Source organism: Candoia aspera, chromosome 14 (assembly GCF_035149785.1).
Source record: "Candoia aspera isolate rCanAsp1 chromosome 14, rCanAsp1.hap2, whole genome shotgun sequence".
In the NCBI taxonomy this organism is placed as follows: Eukaryota; Metazoa; Chordata; class Lepidosauria; order Squamata; family Boidae; genus Candoia; species Candoia aspera.
In genome coordinates this window covers 8,260,104-8,273,605 of record NC_086166.1, presented here as the reverse complement: position 1 = coordinate 8,273,605, position 13,502 = coordinate 8,260,104, and the positions used below count along the sequence as shown (strand labels likewise).

General features: G+C 42.2%; 1 protein-coding gene across 1 annotated transcript in view; it reads right to left on the bottom strand.

The window, feature by feature from the left end:
* The window catches only part of LOC134505396 (uncharacterized), a 74,387-nt gene that overhangs the window by 58,329 nt on the left and 2,556 nt on the right, over positions 1-13,502 (bottom strand). The window contains exons 2-10 of the mRNA XM_063315079.1: positions 12,851-12,921; positions 10,010-10,178; positions 8,822-8,959; positions 7,663-7,852; positions 7,233-7,369; positions 4,529-4,632; positions 2,381-2,546; positions 910-1,092; positions 638-790 (exon numbers count right to left, since the gene is read on the bottom strand). Of these exons, the coding sequence (XP_063171149.1) occupies positions 638-790; positions 910-1,092; positions 2,381-2,546; positions 4,529-4,632; positions 7,233-7,369; positions 7,663-7,852; positions 8,822-8,959; positions 10,010-10,178; positions 12,851-12,921 (1,311 nt within the window). The remainder of the gene's footprint in view (positions 1-637; positions 791-909; positions 1,093-2,380; positions 2,547-4,528; positions 4,633-7,232; positions 7,370-7,662; positions 7,853-8,821; positions 8,960-10,009; positions 10,179-12,850; positions 12,922-13,502) is intronic.

The window sequence follows — 13,502 nt, the reverse complement described above, 5'->3', positions numbered from 1 at the left end:
GGGGAAAAAAACTAGGTTTTGAAGTATGCCTGTAAAATAAAATAACAATTAATAAAATAAAATAAAATAAACCAACATATGGTGCAACTACACTCAAATATTACATACAGTTCTAGTCACATCAAAATGGTGTTATAGAATTGGAAAAAATTATGGGTGACTTATACGATTGCAGAACTACAATCAACTTCCCTTTGAAGAAAAGTTGTAATAGCTTGGTTCACATACCAGCTAAACTCTAAGGGGTTTTGGTTTTAGCTTCATATGTGTGCAAATCCAAACACAGGGGTTTGTAAATCATGGTTTATGGCTACGGCGATGTCTGATTTGAGTCCTGAATCAAGCCATTAGGGCTTTTTAAAGAATCACAATTAAGATAACATTTGCTACCAATGTAGCATTTTAGCTCACATAAAAAGCAAGTGAAAAAAGTAAATCAATACAGTAGATCCCACGTTCATAATACCAGATCCCAGGATCATCCAATGAGGCTGGATGGGAAGAGAGCTGGATCTTGTGGTCACATACTCAGATCTATCAGTTGTGTCCTTGGCACCCTAATTTATTCCTTCTCTACTGCATTAACGTGTATTTTATTGAAAATGTGATGGACATAAATCAACTTTACATCACCCACATTGGCCGCACAGGGAATGCGACGGAAGGCTTCAATGGCTGCCAGCCGGATTTCGGTAGGGTTGCTTTTCAGCACCGCGCAGGAACTCAGGAGAGTTGTCAAAGATGTTGCCGCCAGTCCTGCATTTCCAATCGCATTTAAAATCAGTTCCATCTGAGAAGCCAAAGTGAAGTTGAATGAGACACCCCACAAATTAGTCTGGAAGTACAACAGCCCTCACAACAAAAGAAGACTTGTTTTTCTTCATCTTTAATCAAGCAGGAAGACTCTACCTGAGGGGTTTCCTCCAGTTTGGACCCAGTGCATTTTCTTCCTAGGTGTCTTCCAAGAATCTTCATAACCCTCAGCACGGCTGGTACTTGCTCACAGCTGGTTCTCGAGGAGCAGAAGTGATGCAGTAAAGAAGTCAACCCTAAGAATGTTATTTGCCGCTCCCTGGGTAACTCTAACAGAGGCTGGACAAGAGAGATGTAGGCAAATAAACCCATTAGGTTTGTTTGTTGATTTATTTATTTCTCGCCTTTATTATTTTTTATAAATATTTCAAGGCAGCGAACATATCTAATATTCCTTCCTCCTCTTTTCTCCACAACAGCAACCGTGTGAGGTGGGTTGGGCTGAGAGGGAGGGACTGGCCCAAGGTCACCCAGTCGGCTTTCACACCTAAGGCAGGACTAGAACTCTCCTGCCATGCCTGATTGGCTCTTGGGCTGAGAGAGTGGGACTGGCCCAAGGTCACCCAACCGGCTTTCATGCCTAAGGCAGGACTAGAACTCACAGCCTCCTGGTTTCTAGCCCAGCATCTTAACCGCTAGACCAAACTGGCTCTCTATGTTTTTTCCCCTCAATTATATTACATAATTGGGGGGAAAAAAATCAAGAAATTAGCCCTGGAGACAAATGTGATGAAGAACCTAAAATGTTCTAGGGAGAATCTGGGGACCCTGGTAGAAGATCAAATACTGGGTTGTATGGACCAGTGGTGTGACCTGGAGGAAGGCACCAGATGCCAGTCTTAACCAACTGTGACAGACTTGGAGGGCCCAGGAGCTGAAGCGAAAGGTCTCCATTTCTGCCCTCCTGTCCTTATCTTTAAGCCCTGGCACTGTCGACATATGGCCTAAAGTTATGATTCTTGAATTGATTCTCTCTCTCTCTATATATATATATACTGTGTGTGTGTGTGTGTGTATAAATATATATATATATATATATATATATAAGGTAAAGGTAAAGGTTTCCCTTGACCTTAAGTCCAGTCGTGTCCAACTCTAGGGGGCGGTGCTATCTCCATTTCAAGGCCGAAGAGCCGGCGTTTGTCCATAGACACATCCGTGGTCATGTGGCTGGCATGACTACACGGAACGCCGTTACCTGCCTGCCGAAGCGGTACCTATTAATCTACTCACATTGGCATGTTTTCGAACTGCTAGGTTGGCAGGAGCTGGGACTAGCAACGGGAGCTCACCCCGTCACGCGGATTCGAACTGCCAACCTTCCGATCGGCAAGCTCAGCAGTTTAACCCGCAGTGCCACCGCGTCCCTTAAGAAACATACTGGGTAGATAATTCAATATGTTCCAACCAACCAATCAACCAACCAACTTCACTGTGGATTGAGATGGTAGTCTGGTTCATACAACCACCTGTGATTTTAGATTAGTTTTAGATTAGCATCTTGTGCAAATACAGCTGATACATCTACACAAGCAGCCACAATCAAGCCATTAGTTATCTTGCTTACAGCCAAAGCATCAATCATGCCTGCAGTGGGCTCTGGGATGAAGGCTAGTGACCTCAGGAAACGCTCAATGTGGTCATCTTCCACTTCTTGGAAAATAATCAGCTTTTTCATCAGGACAACGCAGGGTTCAGTTGCGCAAAAGGGAAGTGCATCCAACAAAGGTTGCCTGAAAGAAATATGAGAATGGCAACACAGATGGAACATAGATGGAACATGTAAAGAATTGACAGTTTGATAGGTTGGTTGATAGGTTGAGATTCATAGGTTGGTTGATAGGTTGAGATTCATAGGTTGAGCTTGAATCCAGATTAATCTATGGGACATAAACTCAGGCCTAAGACAGACAGATGGCTGATCTAGACAGGTTAGCCTTGTGAGAAGGCAAAAGGGTGTTTTCCACCATCCATGGGCTCTACATTGTTTATTAGCCCCAGTTGGATGTTTACAGTCAAGAAAACTCAATTCTCACAGAGGCTCATTTGATTTATTGAAAGGAAAATGGGTTACAGAATTTGGAAACTGGATATGTACATACTGTATATTTTAGGTAAAGGTAAAGGTAAAGGTTTCCCTTGACGTAAAGTCCAGTCGTGTCCGACTCTAGGGGGCGGTGCTCATCTCCGTTTCAAAGCCTTGGAGCCGGCGTTGTCCATAGGACACTTCCGGGTCATGTGGCCAGCATGACTCACGGAACGCCGTTACCTTCCCGCCGAAGCGGTACCAATTAATCTACTCACATTTGCATGTTTTCGAACTGCTTGGTGTGCAGAAGCTGGGACGAGCAACGGGAGCTCACCCCGCCACGCGGTTTCGAACCGCCGACCTTCCGATCGACAGCTCAGCGGTTTAACCCGCAGCGCCACCGCGTCCCAATAACTGTATATTTTAGCTTCCATTTATCCTGAGGATGTAAAAGTTGAGCCTCTTTGGTACCTTTGATCCTCTTTCTAACTGTCCCTTGATTAATTGGGAGGTTGCTACCCATTTAGAAAAGATAAATGAAATGTCCATTGGTTGTTATTTGGCAATACTTTGCAAACATCCATTCTTGTTTTCAGAATTCCATTTCACTGAGGCTGAAAGATTCGGCACAATGGAATTTATTTATTTATTTATTTATTAAATTTCTCTGCTGCCCATCTCGTACACAATGACTCTGGGTGGCTTACAAAGAATAAAAATAATATAAAAACATCTAAATACAATATGAATAGAAAATATAAAATTCAAAATGGGCAATAAGCTCTTATCCTGGCCCTCTCACAGGGCCAACCACCCCCCCTGAAATAATTCAAATTAGTTTGATAGGCAAAAGAGGAAACTTACATCTTAACTTTGGTTGGCTGGCTCGTGAGTTCTTTAAAAAGCATAAGATGAAAACTGATAGACAAACTGATGGAACATGGTCAGGAGGGAAAGAAATGGATAGTAGTAAATGGCTGGCTGGCTGGTTGGATGTTGAAACTCTGCGTTATTTCTCACTTGTGTATTAAAATGACAATTAAGCAGCGACTTTGCAGAATTCTGGGACTCCCTAGGAGTTTCAGGTAGCTCTGGAGTAAAAGGCTGTGCACCTCCGCTTTGTGTTGACAGAATCTTGGAATTCATTTATCTACTGAACATCCATAGATTTTAAAAAAGGTTGATATGAACCATATAAAAGTGGTTCAAGAAAAAGAAAAGACATCTAAACCATCAAACTTTGGAACCAACATGGATATCAAACATGAGTGACTATATATGAAACAGATCTAACATCTTCTAACGGCACTTGCAATGGTACAAAATCTCACAACTTCCATAGAAATTGCACTAAATAGGTCCTTAGTAAGACGCAAACCAATTCCGTTGGGGACCAACATGGCCATCTACTGCTTAGGGGGAAAACCTAGGCTTGGTATAAAGACAGCTCAGTAGGACATGTTCAATTCTCTCAACCTCTGTTTCTGAGCACATGTGTAAGTGTTCTTGATATGTGATTTGTTCACTCTCCTCTGCATCATACTCAAAGATAGAGTGTCCATAAGTGTAAACACCCTCCCTATGTGGAGCAGAATGAGAGATCTTGGGGTTGACCTTGAGAAATCCTAATTAAACGTTCCCCATTGCCCCATGAGCTGCTTCTGGGCCCATTTCTAGCTGCCTTACCAGTTGCCTCGACATTTGGAAGAAGGTCTCTGCCATAGGTCCATTAAGGCATCAGTGGAGACCTGTCTAAGTGCAAACACCAAATTCAGGAATATATCCGTAGGCTGGGGAGAAAAGAGGACCTGGATCAGTGTTTATAAGTTTAAAAATCAACAGTCTGAAAAATGTCTCCCAGTACCAAACTGGATGGAAGGCAAAACATCATAACCATGTTCTGGAGAAGGTTTACCCTGGAGAGACTGGAAAAACTGCAGAGAAGAAAAGTGAAGTCTCCTTCAAATCAGAGTCAACTTCTGGTAACTCCATAGACATCTCTTTACAGTTTTCTTGATGACATACAAGACAGAAGTGGTTTTTATTTTTCCAGGATGTTTTAAACTTCCTAGTCTAATTTACTGACCTTCCATAGCCCTTGGATCAGTGTTCCTCAACCTTGGCAGCTTGAAGATGTGTGGACTTCAACTCCCAGAATTTTCCAGCCACTCTTGCTGGCTGGGGAATTCTGGGAGGGGAAGTCTACACATCTTCAAGCTGCCAAGATTGAGAAACACTGCCTTGGATGGTGGTTTCCCATCCAAATACTAACTAGGTCCAGTCCTGTTTAGCATCTTCAGGATCAGCCATAGTTGACTAGGTGCTGCCACCTAGTGAACATGGGAAGATGTTTTGTACCTAGAACCACCTCCAAACCTAACTTGCAAAATTTTTATATTCTTTGTGTTTATTTTTAAATACCTTCCCCCATTTTTCCTTCTTGCTAGCCATTGTTACATTTGACTCATACTTGAGAGAAAGAAGAGTGTACTTTTTCTCTTTTGCTATCCAATGTTAGTGCTTCCAGAAGCCAGACCACACAGAGGTCTCACTTGAGGCATGAATGACCAGGCTCAAATTATCCTACGTTAGGCAAAGGCCTAGCTCTCTTGAAATCCATAATGCTGGGAAAGTTGGAAGGAAAGGGAAAAGGATGACCAGAAACAAAGTGGGTGGATTCAAATATAGGGGTGATGGGTGCAAGTGTAGAACACCTGAAGGACCAGGTTGGGGACATATCCTGTGGAAGGTAAGAGTGGTTGGTAAGAGTCAGCAATGACTTGACGATATATAATCAGTCAATTAAGATGCAACTTTGGCAGGGCTCTGGGGATCAAATAGAAGCTTTATGGAGTCACATGTTTATGGATCCTCAAGCTATGTACCCTTGGTGCTTTTCTAGAGCTTCTTCAATTAAAAAGAAGAAGTCAACCAAAAGTCTTGCTACTTTGGAGGGGAATCTAACTCACAGGGAGTCCCCACCCCCCAAACCAGCTCTTTTTTTCCTACCTCCCTTTGTATAGCTTCCTTTTTCTCCATGTCTGCCTTGGAGCCTTTTGCTCAATTCACAGCCCATTATTTAATCTGCATTTACATTCAATCTGTTCCTACAATGGGTGGGCCACAACTCTATAGAGGCTCCCCTGTGAGTGACAAGCATTTCCTCCTCTGCTTTCAATGGGGATGAGTGAGATTCCCCCCAGCCCTCTTTTATTCTTGTTTTGCTTGCCTGAATGGAACATATAATCTCACCCCATTGGAAAGCAAAATAATAGCAGGGAACAAATGAGACTATGCCTGGCTAGTAAAGACGGGGTTTCCACGGCAATCTTGTGGACATTTCCCATAAGCCTCTTTCTAGACAAGAGGATTTTTTTTTAAAGGATGCTGATTTGGAGATAAGGAGAATGGGTGGGTTGGAGCAGAGAACATAACACAGATACTATGCCCATAGAGATGTAGTCAACACAGGACATAAGGAGAACAGCAGGTTACCTGTTGTAACAACAACAACAACAACAATAATAATAAAGACAAAAGAGTCTGGAAGGTGGGCATTGAAATACCTGGAGACAGCAGAAGAGAAGAGAAAGAACTGGAGAAAATCACAAAATACAAAGACCTGCAAATAGAAGGATGACGACTGTGGCAAAAGGAAGCAAAGGTAGTACCAATATTAATAGGTGCCTTGGGTGCAATTTCAAAACATCGGGAGCATCACTTGAACACCATTGCAATTGACAAAATTACCATCGGTCAATTGCAAAAGGCAGCTTTACTTGGAACAGCTTATATCCTGCCATGATACCATTAACATTATTAAACAACAACATCTGCCTATCCCAGGTCCTTGGGAAGAACTCGATAGGACAAAATTGCCAAATCCAGGCTAAACATCTGGCTGATTGTGTGACCAACCATAACAACAACTATTAATAATTAACTTCTGTTTTAAAGGCAGACCAATTACCATGGACAGAGACATATGTTCTGCTCAGGTCAGAAGGATACGGTTTAGATCACTAGCGGCTTGCTGTCAGATTGAGGCATCCATTGAATGAGCAGTTTCCCCACTAACTGCATGAAAGTCATTATATCAGTAGTTTTTCTTTCAGGCTCAGGCAGTTTTGGCACCCCGATCATCATGAGATCTTGTATGAGGATGAATTTTTAAAAATGTAAGATGTTGGCATCCTCATGGGAGATCTTGTGAAGATTCCAGGATTGCCTACAAGATTGCAGATGTTTCATGCAGTTGAGAGAACTCGAGGTTCTGCCCAAAAGATTTTATTTTATTTGGGAGGGGCTGAAGGCAATCTTGGAGGCGTGGCAGGCACTCTAGAGTCGAGGAGCTCTGTGTGGCCAATCATTATCACATTCAGTAAGCTACCTCAGGATCCTTGGTAGGTTTCATGCAGAGCCTCTGGAGCACATCAGCTACTACTTTCACCTCCTCCTCTTGGGACAATGGGGCCGTTTTTTCTTTTTCATAGAGCAGGCTGCTTTCATAAATGTCACTGGTGGCTACTAGAGAAATGAAACCGGCATTATATTACAGACGTAGGAAATAAACAGAGAACACCATCTGAAGATATTTGTTCCCTAATATGGGACAGTACGTTCTATTCTTCTTCCCTGGTGTGTGGAAGTACCTATTTTATTTTGGAATCCAAGGAGAAGCAACATCTCCAAAGCACTTCTGTCCAGAAATGGTGAATTAAAGAAGTATCACTCACTGTTCTTTTGCTGTACCCAGTAGTAGGGTTGGCCATGCAACAGTCATACCATTCATTTGCTCTTGCTTGGAGACATCAACTAACCTTTTTCCCGGGATCCAGCATCAGCTTCAGTGAGGAACAGTTTCAGTACTGTCCGAGTCTGCATCTTCACTCCATTGCCCTTCCTTGCAGGAGGTGTAACGAGGTGGGACTCAATACATTTAACTTCTTCAAGGATTCCCTTCTCCTCAAACCTCTGGAGACATTCAAGTTTGGATGACAGAAGCTGCTCCTGGGATTGAAACAGACACATGGGATCTAGTGGGATCAGTGATGTGTACCTAATCAAAGCCATTTTAGACATAAAATGGAGGCCAATTATTTTTCATTTAGCGATGCTAGGTCTAACTGACATCATTGCTGTTAAAACCCACCCCAAAGCAGGACACAATCAAAGAACTATTTATTTATTTATTTATCAAATGTTGCCACCACCCATCTCCCCCAAAAGGAGGTTTATAATAAGTTGTAATAACTTTCCATTTCAATAAATAAACAATTTGTAAATTCAGTTCAATAAAATCCACCATATTTAAAACCATGTCCTCCCTACAACATCTAAATGACAGAACAGGACACTGATTTCCCCTAAAAATGGGATTCCTTTTTATTTATTTGTTGAATTTGCATTCTACATGGTGGTTCACATTTTATATATACAGTAGACCTAATGGAGAAAGAGGCCCTGTCTGTTATTCCCGAGAGTCTGTTAAATCCAAAAATGCATCATTCGTATCAGTTACATCATTTGTTGTGATGCAAATGACGTAAGTAATCTAGACCACTTTGGATACAACAGATTTATCTGTGAAATTCCAATGGTATGCATTAAATCCATTAAACTGAACGGATGGTTTCTATACAGTGATGTAGACCTAATCCACAGCCCAGCAAAATAGGGGGAGAATAAGAATTTCTTGCTCTATGAATGAACATCAAGGAGGACCCATTCCTGATATGGCTGCACATTTAACACAAGTTGACATTTGGTAAACTGAAGTCTCCTTCATATCTAGACTCCACTTCCACACCCATACTCACTAGCACTGATGATGGTACCTAGTCAGGTAATAAAATGTCTGCAAGCAAACAACCAAGCTCAGAGAGCACCAAGGACTCCACAATATTTAGATTGTTTTCAAGTGCATTATAATGAGCCACTTATGGCAGAGAAATTAAGGTTTGGTGCCACTGTTCTTACCAATGCATTGGGAAGAGCCACAGATCTCAGAGCAGTAAATCCAGAAAAATGGTGAGAACACAGGTTGAAATCTTTCATCTTCAGAAGGAGTGTGCCCTTCTGTTGGTACTGAGTGGGACATTTCCCTGAAATATCCACCTAAAGTAACAATGTATCAGGAAAACAAAGTCAGGTTTACTGTCCTTGGTTCCCAAAAGTCTAATTCCAACCCATAACTTAACAGAAACAAATGAGATAGGGTGAGAAACGCCACTGAAATGGTAGGACAGGAATGAGACACTTCTGGACCATAGATCTGATCTAGTTTGTCAGGCTGACAAATCTGGGCTTTCTCTCGGTGTTCTGGTTCTCTCCCATGAGACTTAACAGTGCGTCACACTTACAGACAGTATGTTGCAACCACAGCAATGGTTTGTTCATTCCTCTTCCTAAAAATGCAAACAGCTTTTTAGAAGCTGAGATATAAATAGTGGCCGCCATGGGTCAGAAGAGCATGGGGTTGCCAAACTCACAGTGCACAGCCTTCTTGCCTTTTGTTCTTCCAACTTCACAAAAGGCTACTGAGACATTTGACTGAGAGATTCAACAGTGATTCAGTTGATTTGACAATTGGATTCCATGTTCCTAATTGAATCTCTGAAAGATTCGAAGTATTGGAACAAATGATTCAATTTCTGAAAGATTCCGACCTGATCTAGAGATATGACCAGCAAAAATGCACTTTCTCCAATTTGAAAAACCACATCAAATTGATTTTCAATTTTCCAAATCAATTTGAAGCCTGAATTAAACTGATTATATGGATTTGACTTTTCAAAGTGATTTGGCAATAGAAACCAAATTAAGTCTTATTTGCGTACCCTTAGCAAATAAACTAAGACAAACCAATCCTGATAGTCAATGTGGGGATGCAATGCAGGTAAAAAAAGGAGGGAGGGGGCTTTGAATGCACAGTTATGGTCACTATCTTCACTTTTTCACGCCCTTCCCCCAGGCACTCCTGCCCAAAAGTTTGCCAACCTTTGATTTAGGGTGGTGTCAAGAAGCAACATAGACCAAAAGTAGCAGGTTATTACCAATGCAAATATCCAAAACTGACTTTCAGTGTCTGGAAAGCTTTAAGAATTAGATTAAAAAATATACAGTATACGAATGGGCCAAACTCAGCTTTGAGATCAAGAGTTTCACCTCTTCCACGCTGTTGTTGGCAGCTGCTGTCAACGATGATGTCTGGAGAGCACTGAGGATACCCCGTTTGATGTTTAGGGCCCAAGTTGACTCATTCTTCTGGGGAAAGATCTTCAGAACTTTCCCATTATAAAAACAAAACCACAGTGGGTATTGCTCCAGTACTTCCCTAGAAGACAACAAAGAGGAAGATTTTTTTTTTTTCCATTTGTAAGCTAAGGAAATGTGGACACATTATGCAAACACCCAGATCTCTGGAGAAGTCTATAATGCTGGGAAAGGTGGAAGGAAAAAGGAGAAGAGGATGACCAGCAGCAAGGTGGGTGGACTCAGATACAGTGGCAATGGGGGCACCATGGGAAGGCTGGGGGTGGGTAGATCATCATGGAAAAAATCTGTCCGTGTGGTTGCTAAGAGTTGACACCAGCTTGATGGCACATGATCAATCAAGTTGAGGAAAAGGGAATTTGTGTTCACTAGCAATATATATGGGGAATTCCACACAGCTTCCACCATAAACCAGTGAGGAAATCTAACAACATCCATTCAGATATTCTCTTGGCCAGCAAAAGTCATTTTAGATCAGCCTCTGCAAAAAAATAAAGAAACATAATTTTACTACATTGCACAGGAACAAATAAAGCTGTGTGGAGGAGATTTTGGAATGGGGCCAAATGTCTCCTACCATGGATTAACCCTACCGAGAATAGCTTTTTGAGCATCCAATGTTTGTTCCCTGTTTTGCAAGAACGTAATGCAGCTATTGTTTCTATGGGGAAGGAGGGTGGGGGGGGCAAAAAAAGGTTCCTTACTTAGGCCAAGCCTTTGAATTTGCTTGCAGAAAAATGACCCATCTTTTCCCCCCACAAGAAACAGAAGAACAAGAACGTTAACAATTTCTGACTTCCCTGGAAGGAAATTTGGCAAAGATCACAAATTTTCTTTTATAGTTCTCACGCTGTGGGACAAAGGTGGTTGCAAAGTTCTAGGAAAGGTCATCGAAGGACTGCTGATGGGATTCAGATTTATTTTACCTCCCAGGTTTAATACTCAAGTAAACTCAAAATGGACCACTGCAGAGACCTCATAGTAAGTCTAAATGCCTCTTGACCAAATGCTTTGATATTCAGGGCACTGCATCTGGGTGTCTGATATTAAGGTTTTCTGGGGTGGCGGGGGGGGGCAGCGTTGCGAATGCTTAGGCATTCACTTAGGCTCGCTCCTCCAGCCAAAGGCAGACCAGCACAGGCTTGGCAGCCAATGTTTGAAAGGCTGGGAAAGTAAGTAAATGTGACAAGAGGAGTGGGGGGATTTAACAGGAACAGACAACAGAAAAAGAGTTGGGAAAGTGGCTGGTGTTCGAAGGATTAACCGTGACTACAAGTGGATAGGTTCCTTTGCATACCAACTTACACTATCTAGACCAGGGTTTCTCAGCCAGGGTTCTGTGGCACCCTCGGGTTCCACAAGAGGTCACCAGGGGTTCCCTGGGAGATCATGATTTATTTAAAAAATTATTTCAAATTCGGGCAACTTCACAAGAAAGAGGGAAGCTTCATTCTTTATTTTTAGTTTTAGAACACGGTTAATGCATGTAGACAGGCCTACCCAGGAATTGAACATAATAATTTTGCAACTTCTGGCCTATCTTTGAGCCTGAATGTGCAGGGGTTCCCCGAGGCCTGAAAAACATTTCAGGGGTTCCTCCAGGGTCAAAAGGTTGAGAAAGGCTGATCTAGATATAAGCTGTCAGTCCTTCAAGATAGACCAGGCAGGAAACCAATATCAGGAGGACTAACACTACCTTTATGGTAAGATTACAGTAACAGAACCCTGCAAGATGAAAGTTTTTCTCCCCTCCTTCACTTTTACTTTCCAGAAAACTAGGGAGGGTCTCTTCTGAGATGCTTCCTACACCCCCATTTCTTCTGTGGGCTAAGATATCTCTTGTCTGACCAGGCTGCAGCTCTTCCTCCTGTCTCCCAAGATTATTCTCACGGCCCATCATATAAGCTTAATGCACACAACAGAGTGAAGACTAGGCTTGGGTTAATTAAATACAAATATTCTGTTCAAGTAACATGCAATGCTGAAATAAACACTGTTATGGCTTAATGTGATGTCCTGGGTCACCCAACATTTATTTTTACCTCTATTTATATTATTTATTATTGTATTTTACTCTCTGTATTTATGGTTATGGTTTTTGTCATGAGTAAGGATGGCGAGCAGGGGGCTCCCATCCAGACTGTTAAGCGCATGCATAGCACTGAGGAATTGGTCAGTCATTCAAAGAGACACAGATTGGGACCGCCTTAACCTTTGGGGTTTATATGTCTGGGTTTTTCCCACGTTTCTTCAGTTTGTTAGGATTACTGTTATGTATTAGCAATAAACATTAGAGACCAGTTCCCTGTCTCAGAGTGTTTCCTGGGAGTCAGGACAGTTTTAATCGATTGTTGTAAACCGCCCAGAGTCCCCCAATGGGAGGAGATGGGCGGGGATAAATTAGATAGATAGATAAATAAATAAACAAACAAACATCCTGAGCCAAGGCCTGGATTCCCACAAGTCACTGAACCAGCAGTATCCATGGTGTGTGTGTGTGTGAGAGTGCGTGCGTGCAAAAAGGCAAGACAGCAGACATGGTGACACAACCTAAATTGGCCTTTTACCACTCTGTGCCCCAGGGAGGTGGCTGCACTGCATCACAAGCTCCCTGCCCCTATTTTAGACTAGTCTGGTGTAAAGTGTGAACCCCGTCCTAGAGCAGCGTTCCATCTAGTAAAATCTTGCCCATCTGGCTCAAGGGCTGTTGTTTTGAATGCAGAGCTGTTTTACCTTAAATTGTCATTTTCATTTATCAGCTTCACCTCGGATTCAAAGATGGCTTTGATCTGTACTCCTTGCAACTGGGGACAAGAACAGAAGTCAACACATTTCAACCCTCAAGTGGCTGAACAGAAAAAGTAAGATGTCGGAGAAGTTAGAAAGTTGTAAACCAGTTTAGGATCTCAGATTAGAGGCCAGGACTGGCCCAAATAAGTACTTTTTGAAATATAAAAGAAAGATGGGGGACATATATTTTAAATAATCAAAGTTTATGACTATTCTCTAATGTTCTGAGGGAAAAAAACATACGCACAAACTCTTAAGCCCTTACAGCAGTGTTTCTCAACCTTGGCAACTTTAAGACGTGTGGACTTCAACTCCCAGAATTCCCTAGCCAGCCATGCTGGCTGGGGAAGTCTGAGAGTTGAAGTCCACACATCTTAAAGTTGTTAAGGTTGAGAAACACTGCCTTACATTAACAGTGGATACAAGAAGTTGGCAGGTATTTTCCTTTGCCCATCTCCCCAAAATGAAACACATCTTTGAGAAATGAGTTGGCATCTTTGCCAGACACAGGCCAGCTCTCCTGAACCTCTCTTTAGCTTGAAATGAGGTTGAAACACATGAGCTTTTTCATTTGCTCCTGCAGTCTCTGATTTCC